This window comes from Crocodylus porosus, unplaced genomic scaffold (genome assembly GCF_001723895.1).
Source record: "Crocodylus porosus isolate Cpor-Errol unplaced genomic scaffold, CroPor_comp1, whole genome shotgun sequence".
In the NCBI taxonomy this organism is placed as follows: Eukaryota; Metazoa; Chordata; order Crocodylia; family Crocodylidae; genus Crocodylus; species Crocodylus porosus.
Genome location: NW_017728907.1, coordinates 59,539,971 through 59,562,159, shown reverse-complemented (window position 1 = coordinate 59,562,159; position 22,189 = coordinate 59,539,971). Strand labels below are relative to the sequence as shown.

General features: G+C 44.4%; 1 protein-coding gene across 8 annotated transcripts in view; it reads left to right on the top strand.

Annotated features, from left to right (window-relative positions):
- Positions 1-22,189, top strand: part of DOCK7 (dedicator of cytokinesis 7) — a 150,914-nt gene that overhangs the window by 4,848 nt on the left and 123,877 nt on the right. For all 8 annotated transcript variants that reach the window (XM_019531555.1, XM_019531557.1, XM_019531556.1 and 5 more), the window contains exon 2: positions 9,209-9,314. In XM_019531555.1, coding sequence (XP_019387100.1) covers positions 9,209-9,314 — 106 coding nt within the window. The remainder of the gene's footprint in view (positions 1-9,208; positions 9,315-22,189) is intronic.

Below are 22,189 nucleotides of genomic sequence, written 5' to 3'. Positions count from 1 at the left end.
TGACCCCCTAATCCCAACGTTACCCTGGCCTCTCTCTCTTACCTGTTTGATTGCTTCGCTCGTCTGTCTGGGCTGGGCTGTAGTTGTGGGTGCTGTTTGGTCTGGCAGTCTGATATTTCCTCCGCCCTCGTCTTCCCCTTCCCCCGATGAGCCTAGTCAGTTAGTAACATGATGTCTGTCTGTCTGTCTGTCTGCACAAGCCATAAAGTAGATATAGTAGTAATGCTGATATGCACCCCTTTACCAGGGGTGTACTATTATGGTATTACTAACTATTATGGTAAAGCAGCACAGCTTTCCAGTTTAAATGAGAGCTTAATCCACAACTTGTCTCATATTGTTGAGGGACCAGGAAGGGCTTAGAGCATGAAGTTCATTCTCAGCGTACTTTGCTGAGCAGAGTCCCGAGTTTTGATCTGCTTTATGGTATTATGTTATGCTAGCATCACATAGGGGTCAGGTGGTAGAGCTATTCCAGCTGGATAGTCACCCGATTGCTGATTTTCAGTTTCCTGTTAGCCATGTGCTCTAAAGCTTACCTTCACCTGGGTAGATTGTGGCATTTCTTCTTGCCTGTCTCTTGCTTCCTGGACACAGGCTGTTGGTAACACTTTTATGGTAAGGGGACCACTAGTCCTGCCTTCCACCCCAGACCACTGGAAACCTCAAGCTTACCAGGAGTTTAACTATCCTGTATATGGGCATATCTAGAATTTTGAAAAGGGGAGTGCAGAGGGTGAGATGCATCATCGTATATAAAACAACACATATTTTGCTTCAGTTAAAAATAAGTTAGAAGCTTTATTAATGTACAGGGGGCCTAGGGCTGTATTATTTATTTTAAGATTGAAGCAGAAACAAATATAACTTCATTGGAATGAGTTAAAAACAATGTGCAGGGCTGTGAAATAGGACCTTCTTTATCAGCAGCATCTAACAGGCAGCAGAATTACAGAACCAAGGATAGCTTGACTGATGGAACATCATGACCTGGAATAAAGAGTTTAGAAGGGATCAGGTAGATTATAGGGGGCCATGAAGTCAGTCAATTCCCTCAGAACTACCTGACTAGAAATGCCGGGCAGTTGGTGTTAAACTTGGAGGGGAGCAGGAATCAAAAAGCGGGGGCGGGGGGGCGGGGCACACATGCACCAGTGTACCTCCCTTGGATCCACCTCTGATCCTGCGTCCCAGAGCTCCAGCCTTGGGACTCTGGGGTTAAGTATTGACAGTCAAAAAACCACAGACTGAATCGATTCAATCTTTGCAAGTTAGTCTAAGCTGTGTAGAGTGAACCGATAAGCAAGTGAACAGACATTCACATTTGATTCCAGAAATGCACCCACATGCCTGGATTGGCCCGGGCCAGAAGCTAGAGCGCACTTCTCTGCTCAGTTGGAACAGACAGCTTGGGCCCACCCTGCCAGGAGGGATTTGCAGGGGCAGTGCAAAGCAAGCTGGGATAATGGGGGACTGGAGTTAACTTGAATCTGGAGGAGATCTGGGACAGAGGCTCAATGAACCGTTTTAACCTAAATCAGTTAAGTCTGATACTACATCCATCCAGGTTTATCTTAAACTGGTTTTGGCCATTTTGAAAGTGATATTTGAGCACTTAACTTCTGTTGCGTTACAGATTTGAACTGGTTTCTGATCACTTATATTGGTTTATGTGTAAATTCTGTCCCTAGTCTGGATGTACATTAGCCATCCTCAGGGTCCTGCAGTAGTTAGCAAGACAGATACAGCAACTTTGCTTGAGTTCCAGAAACCAACTACTCTTTTATTTTATTCTGCACAAGCAAGATAGGCTTATTCTAGACAAAGTGGTAGACTTCTACATGCATTTGCTTCTCTCAGTTTTCTGGACAGTAGCGTTCTTAGACCAGAATCCCCTGAGTACATGGACATAAGCAATTTACTGCAATATGAAAAATGATGGAGTTTTACCTTTTATCAGCTGATCTACTATAACCATCCATGGGCATGCTCTTACTTTCTGGTGTGTAAAAGCTAACTGCTAACCCATGGTAGCTTATGTTTGAGGACTAAGCAACCATACTTAATGAAGAACAGTGAACATGGTTGTGAGGGCTGGTGGAGCCCTGACTTATTTCATGCTGCAGTATATTTGTATTTTGAGGAATCCTTCCTGTACAGAGCTTCTCTTTCAAATCATGGCATTGCTCTCCCTGGCACAGAGTTCTTCTTTTTCAGCTATTCTCACGGTTAAATTTGCGTCATCTTATGGGCAGAACAGGGGAATAAGCTTCAGGTTTCATTTGTACCCCCTCCAACCACTCAGACCCTGGTTTGTAACAGGAAAAAAAAAAGCCTTGATACTAACTGAAGATTTCTCTGCATCCCAAACCCCAGCTCTCTGCAGCTGGATCAGAAAAAGCTGTTTTCATCAGATGTAGACTTCCACTATCTCAAGGTAGACCCATTTGAATGGGAGCCATCATGTTTCAATGAACTTCGATTGTCTCTTGTTTGGAGACACTTCATGGAGCTTGGATAACAGGTAGCTGACTCCAAGGCATCCAGTACTGCAACAGTTCTCTATCGACCAGAATTCTGAAATTGCACTTGGGTAGACTCCACTTTTTGGAGTGGAGCTCCCAAAAAGCTGCTTCCTATACCTGCTGCACTCCAGACCAGGACTTTTTTTGAACTATGGACCTTTTACACTATGTACGTATTATAAGGTCTCTTTACACTGCCAGAATTGTTTGCAAGTGAGGCCCTGGCTTTTCTGTTCTTAGTTTGTGGGTCCAGTAGAGCTTGAGAATTTTTCTCTTCCCAGTGATGGACACACTGAGGTGATCTGATTCTGCACCCATTCAAACAAATGTCAAAGCTTTCATCAGCTTCCACAAACACCAAACTAGGCCCCAAATGTAGTTAATACAGTCACTTATTCATCACATTAGATACCTGTGTAGCTGTTATAAAAAATGCAGATTGAAGCTTCAGGGTTTTTTTGTCCCTCTCTCTTTTTCTCTCTCTTTCTAGTACCTTAATAGAAAATTCAACTATTCCCCTTCTTTTAAGAATTACAGTAAGTGTTATGACTTCCAAAAGCTAAACAGCTGGGAAATGGCTTTTTTTTAGTGTTGAAGCAAGCACTGCTTTAAGCTGTTCAGAAAAATATCTGACTAGTCAACAGAATTAAGGCTAAAAAGAAAAAAAGCAAAGTATAAAAGCAATGTAGATTTTTTTACTGCTTCTTCCAGGATTTATTTATTTAACATTACAAAGAGTTGCTTCTTTTTTGCTGGAGGATCTAGCTAAGATCTTTATGGGACCTGTCACAAGACTGAATTTTGGAATCTACATTTCTCCACTGCAGCTTAGGATTGAAGGATGAAACAGTGACTGACCTCAGTAGAAGTCTAGCTGTTGCGGTGCTGCTAATGACAGAACTAGACAGCTTCTTTGGTAACATATTCAAGATTATATATAGATCCACACACAGATGCTTAGTTTTTCTTACACCTTAAATTTTAACACACTTTTATCCCAGAAGACTGGGATCTGTTTACACTGGAGAACAGTCCCCTGGATTCTTATCAGATTTCTAAAATCGGAGGAGGTTTTTCATCAGGTTCTAAATTATCTCCAATGCATGGACAAGTCCTAGAAGACTGGGTCTTCCTTCAGGCTCAGAAATAAAATGACATAGCTTTAAACCACGTGCATGCTCAGAATCACGTCACGAGATAGACCAGTCAGAAGTGGAGAGTACTCAAAGCCTTTATTTTTAAAAGAATTCTCTCCTCTTCGAAGCGAAAAACAGCTGGTGAATGTGCACGGACAAGGCTTTCTACATTGAAATACTAGAGACAGTCTTATCCAATATAGAATCACCAATCATACCTAAGAGAGAGAAGTAAAAAACCCATGGAAAGACTAAGTTTTATCATTAGTGTAATAGGGGAAAAAAGGTTGTTTTTTATTCTATTGTTCAAAATATGAAGAACTCTGGGGAACACAGGTCATCATGTAATTTGAGGAAGTAAAGTAGCTTGCATTAAAATGAGTATGGAAAAACATGCGTAAGCTTTAAAGAGAAGTGAAAGATGGTAGATATAGCTTCCTAACAGTTAGTAGCTGGACTAGTTGAGAAGCTAGTTATTTGCATTTGTAAGTTTTTTCAGTCGTGTCTAAGCCATATCCTGGGCAAATGTTCAGTTCTGCTATAATTTTGCCAGTAAGTCTTTTTTGTCCCTTGTTGTGTTAGTAAGTGGTATCTGAGAGTCTAGGCAGGAAAACTCCATATCACATCTCTACCTTTGCTGAATATGAGGAAGGGGATCAGCTGTGCAGTTTATAATCTTGAAGCTTGTAACTTGGACGTTATTTCCCAGGTTCCCAGCATTTGCTAAAGACCTCCTTTTAACTGAGGGAAGGAAAGCCATGTAACAAAACAAAACACAACTCTTCCCCCCCCCCCCACCCAAATATGCTGAGAGCTGCTTTTATCTTGTCGTCACATTACCAAATAAATCCTTTCTATATAGAATCCCTTTGGGGATGCAGGGACAAGACAAAAGCAGCTATAGAAAGGATTTGTTTTGGGGTGATAATGGAAATAGAGGTAAATATGGGTGATATAAATGTTATATGAAATAAGAAAGCAGCAGCACTCTGCAAGCAAATAGTTTTTTTCTTTTTGCTTTGAGAGGGTTTTTTTCTCTGCTTTGGTTCCTCGGGGATTTTTTTTTCCAGTTTCCTGGTTACATTCTATATCTTTATGTATACACCACAGTAATTAGCCAGTGGCAAACAGGATCAAAAAATGTGACGGGGGGGAAAGAAGCATATTTTAAGCAGAGCCACCCATGTGACCGTATCAAAGTGGAATATTTGTCTAAGAATTCCAGACCAACTCATCGTGACGTCTGTATCAGATGCTTAGAGAGACGGTTTTTGATCTATCATTCTAATTATTGGGAATGTAATGGTTATTCAGTTTAGGCATTTATAGATATGCTGGGGGGCGTTAATTAGTGCAGCTCTGAAAGCCGCACTAAATTAAAGTGCCTGGAGTGTCATGTATTAGCGTCCCCGCACTGAAAAATGGCGGTGGGACGCTTTGAACTAGAGCACATTAGATGATCTTTAGTTCAAAACATCCCACCGCCATTTTTTTAGTGTGGAGAAGCTGATACACATGACACAAGTCTGCCCCAAATCACTGTAATTAATAGAGTCTGCTCCAATGCGCTGTAATATTTTTAAAAATTAATATATTTTGTGTTCTAGGTCAAATCATCCAAATCAGTTTCAGATCATATTGACTGAGCAGGGAGAACTCAATCACTCTAAACACCATGTGTGGTGCTACAACTGGAGAGCATCCTCCATCCCAGGCCCCTGGGGCCTCAGATACTCCCAAACCCATTGGCAGGCATCCTGCGTGCAGTCGGAGCAGCCTCCCTGCACTTGTTTAGGAGCCCTTTGTTCTACAGTGCCGTATGAGGCTTTTGCCAGGCAGTTTTCTTCTGATTTCCAATTGGTTTTGGAGCATTGCAGACTCTCCTTACCTGACTGATGCCACATTCCTTTACAGTTGTTCTTTTAACCAGGGGCTCAGATACCAGGGCTCCTTTGACTCTGATACCCCTGAACACTTCAGTTTAGGACAGCCAGACCTTGTCCTAGGCCCTTGTCACTTTGCTGTGGTGGGAGAAGCATTCTTGTTTGGGAAGAGAGTCTCCCAGGAAGCTCATGCAGCAGTTTATAGCAGACGTCTTTTTCAGGATTACCTTCAGAGCGCTCAGATTACTTTTAAAAGTAATAAACTTCGGGGGGAGAAAAGAGTGGTCCTGGAACTCATTTCTGAGGTAATTTCAGTAGGTAGAGGGAAGTGTTGCTGTTGTTGTGTAAAACATGGGTGAAACTCCATCGAAATAACAGGGAGGCGGTTACCAAGAGCAAAACAGCTTGGCTTATGTAGCTTAGTAAAATGAAAGCCGAGGGTGGGGGTGCAGGGATAATACGGCTCCTGATACGTAGAGAGCAAACCGCAGGGTAGGGGCTAGGGAAAAGAGAGAGATTTAAGGTAAATGACATCAAATGAGTAGGAACTGGCCATAAATAAGATTTTAGGCTGGAAATTGGTGGGAGGATTTGGAACAGCCTTTCAGTCAGGGTTATGAGACTTAACTGAATCCTTGATGAGATTAGGAGCGCAGTTGTGGGGTATAGTTGCCTCTAGTAGAGCCCAGTCCACTGCTCTGGATCCAGGAGGTCCCTTCCTGTCCTACATATGGCATGTTTCAGTCCCTTTCCCCTCTTCCCTCTTACTGAATGAGTATTTTTCGGTCAGGTTTGGGGCACTTGCAGAATCCCTACAGGAGTTACCAATTACAAACATACAGCACTTTATTACTACCCCAGTCAGAGTGGTCATAGCTGTTGCTTGTGTCCAGGTTTCTTTAACTTCACTCCAGAGGCCTATGTCATATGGCCATTAGGTTCATTGTGGTGGTAGCAGAAGGGAATAGCTGTAGTCTGAAACAAATACAAAGAAGCCGCTGTGATCCTAGAAGGGGGTTGTTGCAGATGACCAGTCCCACCTGCATTAAAGCCATTTGTTTAGAAGAAAAGTTGAACTTGAGTGAAATAAATAGAAATTATTTCATAAAAATGCTCCCTGCTTCCCCAGCTCAGGCTTATACTGCTCTAAATTACTTTGCTAAGGCCAGGTCCACATTGATAGCTACAGCCAGCAGAGATGCAAGTCTTTAGTGTGGGTAGCCAACACCACAGTTGAAGCATAGCTTGTTTCTGCTTGAATTTAGAGCATGTCAGCATTTATCCAGGGCTCAGGTATTTTATCAAGTGCACTCTTTCTGCACTTTTACCATTACAAAAATTCTTGGCCACCCCAGTGACTCTTGGATAACGTCAACCCTGCGAGACAAAGAAAACCAAGACATGCTTCAAAATATAGTGTCTGGAACGGGATGCTTGTCAACATGTCATGTTTTAAGAAACTATCATGCAGCTACAGAGGTAGCATTTAGTAATATGGCTAGACATCAACTGTGGTTTCACAGTGGAGAACAGATTTTCTCCCTTAGCTAAATATTCCATCTGGAAACAATATTAAGAGCTCTAAGACTGGGGAAAATGTTACCCTTCCCAGTCCCCCACCCTGGGTTGCATTCCACATCCTAAGATGACTGCAATCTCAATCTTTTATATTAGTCATGTAATGAAGGGTTCTCTTCTATGTACATGAATTACAAAACATGCAACAAGTAAGGGATCAGGTTAAAGCCAGGATCATCTGCAACCTAAGGCAAGTTTTATATCTCTCATCAGGCACAGATGCAGTGTTTTCCATGCCTGAGAGCCTTTAAAATATATTGCATGCTTTTCTGTTAATATTGACAGCCTAGTAGACTGGGGGAGGGCAGGATTTAGAAGAGGAAAAGAGGAGTTCTTATGAACAAGACGGCTGCCTGTGTGTCCCCAAAATAAACTGGCCAGTTTTGTTTTCAGCAGCTCGCCTCTGGAACTGAAAGCATCCTTCCTGGAGTAAAGTCTAATGAAATCAAATGATATTTGCAGCCACAGTGCATATAAATAAAGTCCTTTGCAGTCCAGTTCTTTTATAGACGAAAGAGTGCTTCCTCTAGCTAATCTTACCCCTGCGCAGTGGACTAAGGAAACATCTGCTCTCCACAATGGGCCCGGGTGTTCTGGTTAGTTCCTTTTTATAGCTTATTTCTCTCTCCTTGACATTGGTTGCTTCCACCTGTTGCCAATCTTGCTCCCATCCACCACTGTTGGCTTCCTTGGCAATCCCTACAGTAGGAGTAGATTTTGTTTTCAAGTTCTTGCTCAGAAGAGTTTTAATCTTCCCTCTACCAGAGTCCCATCACTCCATGTTAATGTCCATGCTACCTACGAGTTAAGTGAGAGTTATTTCAATTAGCCATCACCCACATCAGTTTATTCCACAGCAAATTACTCTGTTCAAAATGTTGGAAAGTACTGGGGATACCTGGCGAGACCGAGTCTGCTGATGTCCTAAGTCTGCTGCCTCTCACACGGACCCACATTGTCTCTTTGTCCCCCTCAGTTGCCTCTTACAATCTGTAACCTCTTTAAGGGGACTGTTGTTTTGCCCTGTGTTTATATGGTGTCTGACCATTACTAGATTGAGATTCACTCGAATGAGATCTGCAGTTGTTAGGGGCAAGTAGTGTTGGACCCCATATTGGGACAGAATTTGCTCTTGTAGGAAGACTGAGATTGATGACTTAAATAATTATTTGTGGTCTTGTTTGTTCTTTGAAGAAACAAAGGAAAATGAATATATCCATTAATATTAAACACAGGGCTAAGGAATAAAAAGCAATCTGGCTTCTTTCTAATACTTCAGAGCCTGTTTTTATACTCTTTGGGGACATCCCCATGAGCGGAAACGTGCGTTTCTTTTGTGGTGTTGCTGCTTGTCCCTAGGGAATGCCTGTGCCACGCGCACTCTGGTGCATGCCACTTTGCCCCAGGTGCGGTAGGGGAGGCTGGGGCCAGCAACAATGCTGACCCCAGCAGCCTTACGTGGGGTCCTGGGGGCATCCAGGAGCATGGCTCTGGCTGTCCAGGCTCCGGTTTTGGGTGGCACATCCTGCTGTCACATGCGCCATCCCACTTCTGTTAGCTGTGGGATTTTTTGACCCCAGGATCTCCCGAGGTCGGCACCTTCCTCCCCATCCCCAAAGTAGCAGTGCGGGGAATCGCCTGTATGTGCAGCATACGCAGCATGAGTACCTTAGACAGGTCTGAGCTCGTCTGGATGGTGTCCCTTAGGTGTATTTGCACTGCTTGCATGCAGAATAAGGGCCAAAATCAAATAGAATTCTCCTGTTTTTTATATTGTCTGCTGCTTCTTTTGATCTTTTCTTTTATATCATCATATGCTATGTTCTGTTTTAATTTTGTGTAAATTAGTAGAATGGATAATCTTCATGCTTTTAGTGAAAATTATAATTTATGCAAATTGTATTATTATATACTAATTTTATTGCTCATTTTATTTTACTGTTTTGGCAAGAGCCATAAATAAACTACTACTACTATTACATTCCAATTCCAGTATTACTTTTATGCAACGACAGAATAATTGTGCCTGACATTTAGCCATGGATGTGTTTCTTTTACAAAAGCAAAATGATCCCTGTCATTTCAGAACTGTGGCAGCTGAAGTCAGAAAGCAGATCTCGGGGCAGTATGGCGGGTCTCCTCAGCTTCTCAAAAATCTTAACATTGGTGGCAGTGTTTCTCACCATACAACTGTAAGTCATTCTTTCCTTATGCAGTAAAGAACAAAAAGATGCATGTTATTAATCGCATGTCAGAAATCACACACTGTTACTCTTTAAGTAATAAAAGCCTCTCCAATGAATTGGTATTGCAAACATGGGGTTAAGGGCAAATTTTTGATCAATGGTCTGAATCCTCCATATGGGTCTGCATGACTGAACTCTCCAGGGATATGTTCATGTGGATCCCTTGACGGGAGCATGCCTGTGGTTGGTCCCATGAAGGCCTCAGTGCCACATTGAGCTCCACATGTAGATGTGGTTTTCGCTACACGGAGCTCAGAGTCTTCAGACATTTGGGGTCTTCCCTTGGTCCTTGAGTGCAGAATTGTAGCAAAGGTGACAAAGCTTTGTTTTTGTTAAAGATGTTCTAAATGTAATAGTGCAAGAGGCTGTTGTAGATGGCTATTACTAACGCATTTCCCTTTACTTGCATTGTTTTTAAACACTGCTCCTGTAGAATCATTTAAGTGGCTGAACTTGAGAAGAAAATTATCAAAATTGCCCATATTGAATGAGATCATGTGCAGTCTCCCCTAATATCCTTCCAACATTTCACTACTTCTTAACTGGCTCTGTGGATGTAAATCCAATTCACCGTATAGAGAGAAAAGATCCAGCAAATGCCCTCAATGGAACTGCATTCCTAGAAACTTTCATGACACTTGCATTATTGATCTATATTACAACAGTTAGTTTAAAATTAATTCATTACTTTACCCTGTCTTTTCAAGTCTGTCTGCTCACTTCAGGAGGTTGTTAGAAGTGTGTCTTTGATGCATGGAACCATACACTCCTTTCTATGAATACTAAATAAAAACTGTTATTTTTGGTTTGGAAAAAGGACCAGCAGTGAATCAGTTTTGACTGGACTGTGATTTAGCACTTGTTAGTATGTAAGGCATTTAAGCCTTCCTAGCTTTCTTACCCTGAACCTAATTTGACCTCATGATTTATGCTTGCATCATGGAAGGCACATATGACTCCTAGTTTGGCGTAGTGACTTAGCTGCATGCTGGAAATTCTTTTTAAAGCAGATCCTGTTATACAGTGTTGTTCAAAACTCATCATTTGGTCTTGGTGTCTGCAGTCATTACCATATCTTCATATGTATGGGAGATGCTGTAGCACCCGAAGGCAGATGTTCAGGGCTGAAGTCAGATTTGCCTTATGACTTCTACACATCATCTAAGTCAGCAAATACAGAAAGACCAGAGGGCTGGCTTTACCAGCTCTGCACTAATCCTACAGAACTGCTCAATTTCCTGAGTCAAGTTCCTGCCTCTGATTTTGCAGACAGCTACATTCTATAAAGTCCTTTCATGAATTTACCTAGCTTTATCTCCAAACCAGTTCTGTTTCTTGCTCCTTCTGAAAGACAGTTCAAGAGTAAGATCTCTTCCATGTGCATGACTCAGCTGCCATTTAGCTGTCCGGACCTTGCTAGCGTCATGTTCTTGTTGTTGTCCTTCTTATGTTTGCATGGCCATCTGATTTTATTTAAGACTTTTTCATCATGGCAGCAGCAAAAACACTCAGGGCTCTGAAATGACACTGAGAACCGTGTGAATGGACATCAGGGCTCTGTAACAACAGTGGAGTTGACCCATGCAGTTCTCAATGCAGAAGCAGGGCTGGTTTTCTGATGTAAGGCACCTTTTCTCCTCACCTTGCCAGTAGTAAGGAATTACAGTGTACTTTTATTTCTGTACCATCCTAAGCCAATGTGGCAATGGATACTGAGTTACTGGTAATGTAAAGCAGAGCCTCAAGAGTCACAGCAAATGACACACTGACTGAAAGTGTCCTCCCAGCCATTCATATCAAACTGCATTTCATGAAGACTGATGCAATGAATCATTAGTTTGTCGTGCTAAATGTTGTATTGCACTTAGATGCAACTCAGAAGTAAGATCAATTTGGACTGATAGTTTGTAGACATGTTGGCAAAAGCATGTTTGAGCAAGTAATGAGTCTTTTTTAATCTGTTTGTAATATGACAGGAATTGGTAATAAGAAATTCAGGGCTCAATTGCACTCTTTGGGTACACACAAGTAACTCTCAGTGAAGTCAGTAGCTATACCTAAATTAGGGATGTAAATATATTTTTTTAAATTACCTGTTTAGCCTCCTCTAATTATAATGGTTAAACGGTTAACTGATAGCACATACCTAGTTTAATGCCTTCCAACAGGAACAGCCCTGGTCCCAGCCCCTTGTGTCTTTACTGTGTGCCTGGCGCTGTGCAGGCCCCAGACTGCTGACAGGGAGCTGCGGGTCGGGGTTGGCAGGCGCAGCTGAGCCACTGCGGGATGCTGCCCAGCACAGCTGTAGCTTCCCCTTGCCCCCAGGGGCCGGGTTTGAGGTTGGGGCTGTGGATGGAGCTGGGGCTGCAGATCTCTCTTGTGTCTGGATCCCGCTACCATGGGGAGAGAGGGAGGGAGGTGCTGGGATCGGTTGGGGCCTTCCCACCACAGCAGTGAGACTCCTGGTCCCATGGTGGGTTTGCCTGGTGCCCCTATAGTGGTGGGGCCTGCTTGAGGCGAAGTCCTCCTGCCAGGCGTATGCTGTTGTGATCTGGAACTGGAAGGCTTCTCTATGCTGCCTGGCCAGGCCCTCCCCAGCTTGCCTTGGGGGTAGGGGAGGTCCGGTCTCTACCGAGAGCGCTGCATGCTTCTGCCTCCTGCCTGTGGTGCTGCGGCAGCGTAGGACCTAGCACAGCCCTTAGGCAGGACTCTGTGTGTGGGTGGTTCAGTCTGAGGCGGCATCACGGTGGTTGGAGCAGTATAAATACAACTGTTGTTTAACCATTTAACTGTTTACATCCCTAACCTAAATCTAGGTGGTAGAATCGTAGAACCACTGAGTGGGAAGGGACCTAGACAGATCATGGAGTCCGACCCCCTGCCATGGGCAGGAAGGAGCACTGGGGGTGGCAGGGGTCACAAGAGCCCAGCCAGGTGCCTATCCAGTCTCCTCTTGAAGATCTCCAGGGAAGGTGAGAGCACCACTTCCCTGGGAAGCCTATTCCAGGCTCTGGCCACCCTTACCGTGAAGTAGCTCTTCCTAATATCTAACCTAAACCTGTCTTCCCTCAACTTGTGACCATTGTTCCTGGTGACTCCAAGGGGGGCCCTGGTGACCAGACTTTCCCCGAGTCCCTGCTGGTGGCCCCTGATAAGGTTGTAGGGAGCCACAAGATCCCCCCTGAGCCTCCTCTTGTGGAGACTGAAGAGATTCAGGTCCCTCAGCCTCTCCTCATAGGGCTGGCCACGGAGGCCCCCAGCTATACGAGTGGCCTCCTCTGGGACCCTCTCCAGGTTCTCCATGTCCCTCTTGAAGTGCAGCGCCCAAAACTGGATGCAGTACTCCAGCTGTGGCCTGACCAGCGCCGCATAGAGGGGGAGCAAGACCTCTCTGGACCTCTTAGTGATGCCCCCGTTGATGCAGGGCAGGGTGCGGTTGGCTCTGCCAATTGCTTTGTCGCATTGGCAACTCATATTCATCCTGGAGTCAATCCTGACTCCAAGATCCCTTTCTGCCTCTGTGCTGCTGAGAGGGGCAGCCCCTAACCTATAACCATAATGCTGGTTCCCTCTCCCCAGGTGCAGCACCCTGCACTTGTCCTCATTGAACTGCATCCTGTTCAGATCCTCCCACTTCTCCAACCTATCCAGGTCTGCCTGGGTGCGGTCCCTGCCTGCCGGTGTATTCACTTTACCCCACAGCTTGGTGTCAGAATTCAGGCCAAACGTACTTCAAAATGTATGACCATATGAACAACTTACCACAGGGATAAAATGGGATGGGGCTTTGCAGTATATCAGTTGCTCCATGATAACTGCCTGTAGGCACACTCTTGTGTTAAGTGGAAACTAAATTTTAGTGATATAGTCTTTTTTCACTGAGGTTTATTCAGGTTAAGTTTCCATTTACCATTGGGTAAGAGAGTGCACGTGGGCAGTTAGTGCACATTGGTTGATCTGCAATAAAGCCCCATTCCTTTTCACCTCCCCGTCAGTTGTTCCTGTGTTCATATCCTAAGACAGGAGCCAGCAGTGTTCATGGAATAATTCAATTCTTTAGAGATGGTACATCAGTGGGGTTCCATTGAAAATAAGCTTTTGTTCTGAGAAAAGTTCATGTGTATATAGTGTATTCTGGAAGATAAAGTGGAAGGCCCTCATCCTGCAAAGCCTTTTTATACAGGCAGAAAGGTCTGCACACACAAACTAGCACGTAAGCTAAGGCTTTAAGTTGTACTTTTTATGGTAGAATTCATACAGTGTGTAGATACATTTGGTAGTGAAGTTGCTTGAGTGAATTATTTGACCAAATTATTTACCATAAAGCACCCCACTGGTTGTGGAAAAAGGTGAAAAATTAAAGGACTGGATTCATTTCTTTTTTGCTTCATCTAGGCGTGAAAAAGTCAGTGTCCCTTACTGTCTTTTCGTATTGAAAATGTTACTTTAAACAACTGCGGTAGCCAAATGATGGTATTTAATGTTACAGGGAGTTTTAAGAAGAGGACTGATTGAAACCCTTCACTATCCTTGCCTATGCTGGTGTATTTTTTAAATATTTCCACTGAAACTTATCTGCTGGTGAAATCTGTGGCAGAAATAACGTTTTTATTAATTGTGATTTTTAGGGTTAGTTTCTCAAAAAAAACTTTAACTGATATTAGAGTCCCACTATGCTGGGTGCACTGAAAAACAATACTGAGAACTTCTGTCTGCCAAAGATAAAAAATAGGAAGGTAAACTGAGGCACAGAGAAATGAAGTGATTTGCACAAGGTCACTTAGCAGACTGCTGGCCAGGAATAGAGCCTTGGACTTGATCTTTCCAGTTCAGTTTATCATTCCCTAGGCTGCCCTGCCTCTTCTTGGTGACTGACCTATGTCAGTGCTCACATTGACCAGCCTACAGCCACATATGGACATAGCGTCTCCTGTCCAAGGCTCAGTTTTTAACATCTGTAGATGGCTAATAGTTGAATGAGGTCATGTCATTGACTTTTTGTTGGCAATTGCTTCTTTAGCAACAGCTGCTGGTAATTATTATGAATGTCTCATGATATGCTGCCCATTGTAGATACTTCCTGTTAAACAATTTGTTTTTGTGAATGAGTTAGTAAAAAGGAAGTCACTTAGCACCTCACAGGGCCTGGGCCTTGGTTTCTTACTGGCTGAAGCACAGCCCTGTGATTTTGAAGTTACTAGCATTGAGTGCCATTGAATATGAGATGAAGTGCAGAAAATTGTCAAAGGAACTCAAAAAAATCTTTTCTCTGTAGTTTGGAGAGATCTTTGTGCCTCAGGAACAGAGAGGATGTTTCTATTTTTGAAACTCTTAGAGCTAAGGAGAACGCACTGAATTAAACTGACAGTACATGATCCTCTGACTCGGTGCTTTCCTCCTCCCCATCTCTGTTTCAAGGCAGCTGTTTCTAGCAGAGCTTTGCGGACTATTCAGATTTATGTCCTAGTTCTGCACATGTGCTTAACCTTATACTCGGAATATCCCCATTTACTTCAGTGGTGCTACTTGCAGTACATGTGTCTCTGATTAATGGCAGGGTTGCCAATCCAAGAAATTTTTTTTTTTTTTTTTTTACTGACAGTCTCCAAACTTTTTACTGGCAACCATACTTTTTTTTGTTGACACATTTTACACAGTGTAAATGTAACCCTTTTGCCAAGCCCTGGATTGCAGTAACAAGGGCCAGCTTTAGTGGTATGGGTTTAACACTGATTTTCATATGGCCTAAGGCCCTGCCCAGAAACTTGGGAAAATAACATTTTTCTCCTTCTTGTCCTGCCTAATGCCTCAGCCTGAATGGGGCTACACAGCCCTGACTATCTTTGAGGCAAACAGCTGTTATAAGCAGGCAGTAGCTGATGGGATGTAGTAGCAACATGTGATTGAGAGGAGGGGAGAGAATGGATGAGAGCAATGGGGCTTCCATGGGCCACAAAGTCCTGAGAGAGCTCCATACAGGGCACTGAGCTGTGCTCTCATTCAGACACAAAGTGACACTGCTTTCTTTGTCTTCCCATTCACACTTGCATCCAGAGTTGTTCTGATGACAGATCTTCAGACAAGCTCATGAGTTCTTAGTTTCTTATGGTCAGTTCAATTTTTTATGGATTTTACGGGCAAGCATTTTGAGCGTGTTAAATTTAGGGACACTTGATAGCTCTAGTTGATGGCCATAGCTTTGAGCACCCAGTGACATATATCCCAACCATCAATTTATCCATTAGAAAAGAAAGTTGGTTAGGTCTCAAAGAGTTAGTTTTAAACTATGGGAATTTTTTTTGGTTGGGAATTTTTATAATTCATAGGGCTTTTTTACACTATAGAGCTCTGCTGCTATGATGTGGACAGAACCCCCTATTGTAGTGTAGATTAGACCTTAATAATGCCTGCTAGAGTTCCTGGAGTATATTTACATCCCACCATTTGGGAGGCGTATAGCCAGTATTTTGGACAGGTAAGGAGTTTCTCTCTTCTACCTCCTGAAATGAGGAGCTCTATTGGGAATAATTCCTGATGGGAGTTATGCTCCCTATGAAGTGCTGATCTCTTTTAACTCCAGTTTGCTTAGTGGCATTCATCCACTTGGGCTAGGAACAGAAGTTACATGTTAACAGGTTTAAGTGATCCCAAACTGGTTTAAACCTGTAACAGAACAGAAGTTCGCTGCATATAAATTGCTTTCAGAATGGCTGAAACTGGTTTAAGATGAACCTAGTTGGATGTAGTATCAGACTGAACTGAGTTAGGTTAAATTGATTGATGAATCTTCTGTCCCACACCCCTTCCTGATACAAGTAAACTCACAGTCCCCCAGCTTCTCAGAATGTTTTGCAGTCCTGGGCTGTGTTGTCTGCTTCAGTGAGCAGGACTGGCCCTTCCCTCAGCTATCACAGGGTTGAGACACTAAAGCCTCTGCTCCCTGCCAGCATCTGTCAGCTTGGCAGGAGGGGAGAGCAAAGGAATGAACTCCCAGACCCCTATAGGCCCCATATGGACAAAGAAAGGAATTTTGCTGTGGCTATAGCTCACCCCGTAGCCACCCCTCCCAGCATCGCCATCGCTCACCCCACCCCTGCCTGCTCTGAGTACAGCCCCAGTCCAGCCTCATCCTAGTAACAGGCACACAAACCTGGAGGGGGGCATGCCCCGTCCTCCCCCTCCTTGCCCCCCCCCGTACCCACTGGACAAAACTGCCCATGGGGCCACATTCATCACCCTGGGTGGGTGGTGCCTGCCCCTGCACCACTACCTGCCTCACCGTGGGGACCTCGTTATGTCTCCCCATACTCCTTCCCTTCCCTGCTCTGAGTACAGCCCCAATCCAGCCTCATCCTAGTAACAGGCACACAAACCTGGAGGGGGGCATGCCCCGTCCTCCCCCTCCTTGCCCCCCCCGTACCCACTGGACAAAACTGCCCATGGGGCCACATTCATCACCCTGGGTGGGTGGTGCCTGCCCCTGCACCACTACCTGCCTCACCGTGGGGACCTCGTTATGTCTCCCCATACTCCTTCCCTTCCCTCCTGCCCCCATTCCTCCCACAGACTTACTGGCAGAATGCTGCTCTCCAAGGTGCCAACCTGCATTCCTGTAAAGCAGCTATTGGATTGGTATCGTCCGACTATGGCTGGTTAATAATCAGCCATTGGTATCAGCCAAGAAAATCTTTATCCATGTATGCCTACTTTTCACCCTAGCAGTGGGGGCTTTTTACCTTTGGAAGCAGCCAGGTTGGCATCAACTCATCCTCACCCCCTCCTCAACCTCCAGCCTATGAGGGGTGGGCAGAGCATGGGGAATGCACTGGCCGGGCCTTGGTTCCCCCCAGCTGGAGTTTGCCTAGTGCAGGGGGAAAGTCGCCACCGGGAGCTTTTTGCTTCCCCGCAGCCTGGTGAGCTGGGCTGCCTGTGAGGGAGGTGGGAGCGGGACACATAGGCTGGGACATAGCTAGGATGCACAGGCCCCACTGGCTCCCAACAACTGGGATGTGCCAGGCACAGAGGGAGGGAAGACCCTGCTGGAGGCCTTTTGTTTCCCTGCAGCATGGCTCACTGGGCTGGCATCGGCTCCCCAGCCTCCCATCTCTGAGATGCACTGGCCTGTGTCTGGCCCCACCAGCCGAGGTCTGCATGGTATGGGGTGGTGAAAGCCCCCACTGGGGGCTTTTCATAATCCCACAGCCCTGCAAGCCAGAAGAGGCTCAGGTCAGCCCCATCCCAGGGAAGGGGTGGGGCTGAGATGGTACCAGCCTGGCTCACAAGGCTGTGGCGTTATGAAAAGCTCCCTGTAGAGGCTTTCATTGACACATGCTGGACAGACCCCATCTAGGCACAAGACTTGAGAGTAAGGGTTAAAAATTACAAGACACAAGACTGGAGTAAAGAGGCCTGGGTCCTAGTTTTGGCTGTGACATTGATCTGCTTCAGCTTGTCATGTCTCTTTTCCCTCAGCCCCCTCAGTAAAATAATTTCAGATCTTTGGGCCTAATCTATGCCAACTGGAATATATCCATGGACTTAATAGGTGTTCTGGATGGAAAGCTAATGTGATCTCACTATTGCACTGCATAGTTGTACCAAAGAATCTGTGTTAATTATGGCCGCCCTCATTCAGAACAAGAGGAAAAATATATGCTAGTGAATGGGAAGTACTGCTATATAAACCCCCCTGTGAAGCATAAAAAGGCATTTTAGGTATTGAGCGCCAAGTATTTTTCCCCTAAAATTATTAAAAATAAATTATAGTCTAGAGAAACAAGAAATGAAAGGGGAAGAGTCTTAATTGCTGCTGTTTGTGTGAGTTCAGGATGTGACCCTCACTATTTTTCACATAGAGTTGCATTTATGCTTTTGGGAACACCATGATTAAAGCAAAGCAAAATAATCACCATCATTAATTATAGCTATTATTAAAGAACATAAAGCACAGGAAAACAGTACATAAACAAATAATATCTATGGTCTTTTCCATATTTTTACCTCTGGAAAGCTTTTAACAGAGATTATGCTTCAAGATTAAATCTACTTTGTGGTGTTTTTCTTCCAGTACACTAAAAATAAAGTATTTTATTATTATAATCGGTAGTGAGTCCTATTTTAGTATACTGCAGATAACTAAAACAGATTAGATGGGCAAAGGAATTTCTTTTAAGGGTTGGTGAATTTTGTTTGATTTAGCCTTGGTTTAGCCTAAGCAGTTTATAAATGGGCAGGGGTAACTAACCATAACTAAATCTTATGATGTCAAGGACCAGGTCCTGCAGTTATAGGAAAGGTGGCATGCGGGAACCTGTCAGCATGGGCTGGGCCCCAGGGCCGGCTCCTGCCTCTGCCCCCTGTACCTGCGGGGGGGTGAGGACCTGGCCCATCCCCATGTGGCTTGTTAGTCCGGCCTTGCACCGGAGTGGGTCACAGGGCTCTGGGAGGCACAGCCCCTGTGCTAGCCTCCCGAAGCTGTGCGACCCACTCCAGTGCAAAGCCAGGCTACCAAGCCTCAGGGATCTACGCCCAGCTTGGCTGGGCTGCAGAGGGGCCCCAGGACATGGGGGAGGCTGCACCCTGTGGGGGCCAGGGGACCCACCCCTCCTGAGCAGCCCCCACACAAGGTCCCCCACACCCACAGTGCCCCCAGCAATTGCCCCACTTCTACACACAGATCCGCATCCACCCACCACCTTCTCCCACACCCCTTCCTACCACCTTCCTGCAAACACCACATCCCCCCCCATCACACACCCATTGTGTAAAGAAAACCAAAAGCACAGATCAACACATAGTTACTTAGAATTTATTTTTTCATGATGACATAGACACTGGTAGGCTTCCAAATTGCTTTAACATTGTAAATATACCAATAAAGCATTACCCAACTTATCACCATCTCTTGCGCTCTCTAGATGTATGTGTGTTTGTGTGTGTAGAGTGGTTTTTTGTTTTAAAAGTGGAAAAGTATGGATTTGGGAGTATTTTAAAAAATGGATTTAGGATGCTGCTGCAGCAGTCCAGCTGGCACAAGGGGTAGTATCCCCAAGTATTAATTGGCTGGGCCCCAGAAGCTCCAGAGAGCAAGTAGCCCCAAGGTGCTTGCCCGGGTAGCTTTTTGTATGGACGGGGCCGGGACAGAGCAGCTTTTTATACTGCTGGGGACAGCACAGGTGGTGGCCCCGGGCTGTAGCTCCCCCTGGCTGCAGATCCGGGAGGAGCCAGGCAGGGTTACTTTGCCCCAAGTGGCACAATTTGCTCCACACCAAAGTGCATGTCTGAGCACGTATACTGAGGCAAAAAGCCCTGGCTCAAATTTGCACCACTTCTATTTGAGCTGCTGCAAGCACACGTGCTTGCATGTGTGGATGCGCCCTATAAGTCATTGTCACCTTTCATTTGCTTGGTGCCTTTGTGGGATAGATTTTGCCTCCTGCATATAAAATTCTCAGTTGCATATATGCGAACTATGTAGTCATATAGTGACAGAGAATCATCTATGATCTTATAGTCATATTGCTTTCGTTTTTGTTACAGGAAGTTCCCAGAAAATCCTTTAAAAGTAGAGTTTTGTTCAGTTCATTTTCTTTCATTCTCTTAGTTTAGGGATAGAAATTACACCGGTTTATGTGCAAGTGATCGGAAACTGGTTCAAGTCTGTGTAACAGCAGAAGTTCAGAGCACATAAATAACTTTCAGAATGGCTGAAACCGGTTTACGATAAACCTGGATAAATGTAATATCAGACTTAACTGATTTAGGTTAAATCGGTTTATTGAACTTCTGTCCCAGATTCGCTCCAGATTCAGGTTAACTCACAGCCCCTCAGCATCCCAGGATGCTTAAAACCCCCTCCTGCAAATCCCATCTGGCCGGGTGGGCAGTCTAGCCTTGGCCTAAACTGTCTGCTGCAGCAGAGCAAGGAGATGTGCTCTAGCACCCCTGGCTTCTGGTCTGAGCCACTGCAGGCATGTGGCTGCATTTTTAGACTCTAAAGTGAATGTCTGTTTACTTGCTTATTGGTTCAATCTACACAGCTTAGACTAACCTGTAAAGATTGAATTGATTTAGCCTGGAGCTTGACTGTCTGTACTTAGCCTTAGAGTTTATAACGGCTAGGGGCAAAAGTTCCACATAAACTAGTTTAAGTCATCAGAAACTGGTTTAAACCTGTAACAGAACAGAATTTCAGTGCATACAAACCAGTTTCAAAATGGTTAAACCTGGTTGAATGTAGTATCAGACAACTGGTTTGTGTCAAACCAATTTATGAAACTTCTGTCGCAGAACCCTTCCTGGTTCAAGTTAAATTAGAGTCCCTCAGCATCCTAGCATGCTTTCTAACCATGGGCTGGGCTGTGCTGTTGTCTCCAGCAGATAAGGGTTGTGGGGGGAGGGACTGCCCTTTCCAAGCAAACCCTAGCTTGGGTCTGGGACTGGGGTGGGGGGCGTTAAACCCCCCTTGCCCTGAGTACAGAGCTGTCCTGCCCTGCTAAACTTACTGCTGGCTACTGTTGTGGACTACAAGTCGCAGAAGCACATGGAAGCAGGAAGCAGAAATGATGAGCAACCCTGAAGAGTCCTTCAGCTGTGATTCTGGACTACAAATCACAGAGACCTTGGGGGCAGCAGAAAGAAGCAGCAAACACACAGCCCATACTGGCTATGTGCTAGAGAGCCATGTTCTAGCACCTCCCAGCTCCTGGCTTGAGTCACTTCAAGCATGTGACTGCAAAAAGTAAATGTCTGTTCATTTGTTAGTCAGTTTAAATCTCTGCTGTTTAGACTAACCAGCAAAGACTGAATTGGTTCGGCCTTGTACTTTTTGACTGTCTGTACTTAGCCTAGAAATTGAAATTCTATTTCAAATCAGTCTAAATACTCCTATTTTCTGTTTTCAGTTCCTAAAAGTAGTGTTGTTTTAAATTAATTAGTACTTAAAGAGAGTCTTTAAAACTTAACTGCCACAAAAAAAGTATTGCACTCTTACTAATTGTAAGACTACTGTCATTCTGAGTTGGTAAGAAGTTGTATTGAATATTTCCAGATACCTAACTACCCATTTAATATAAATAATTTCTATACTCAAATGGATTCTTACATTAGTGATTAGTTATCATGTCAAGTGACCTAATTATACTCCTACATAAAATTCAAGTGTTTTTCAAACAAGCGTTATCGCTTATGAAACATTTAAGGGGCAAGAAAACATTTACCCTTTAAGAAGCAGCATGAGTTAAAAGTAACCAAAATTTTCTGCAAAATGTTTCTTAGTCATAAGTGTTCTGAAAACTTAAAGAATTAAGCTCTATTAGATTGTTTATAAGAGATTGGTTTCAATAGTGTTAGTTTTAGAATTGCTTTTAATGCATTTGAATAAAAAAACGGAATGGCGTTTTGCACAGGGAATATATACCATTTGCAAAACCCCTCTTGTTTCATAGTTTCATAGTTGGTCGGGTCAGAAGGGACCTGAGCAGATCATCAAGTCCGACCCCCTGCCATGGGCAGGAAAGAATGCTGGTGTCAGAGGATCTCCTTTTGAAGACCCCCAGGGTAGGAGCGAGCACTGCTTCCCTTGGAAGTTGGTTCCAGATCCTAGCTGCCCTGACTGTGAAGTAGTGCCTCCTGGTATCTAGCCTGAATCTACTCTCTGTCAACTTATGGCCGTTATTCCTTGTTACTCCCAGTAGTGCTCAGGGGAACAGGGACTCTCCCATTGCCTGCTGGTCTCCCTTGGCCAGTTTATAGACGGCCACTAGATCCCCTCTCAGCCTTCTCTGGTGGAGGCTGAGCAGGTTCAGGTTTCATAGCCTCTC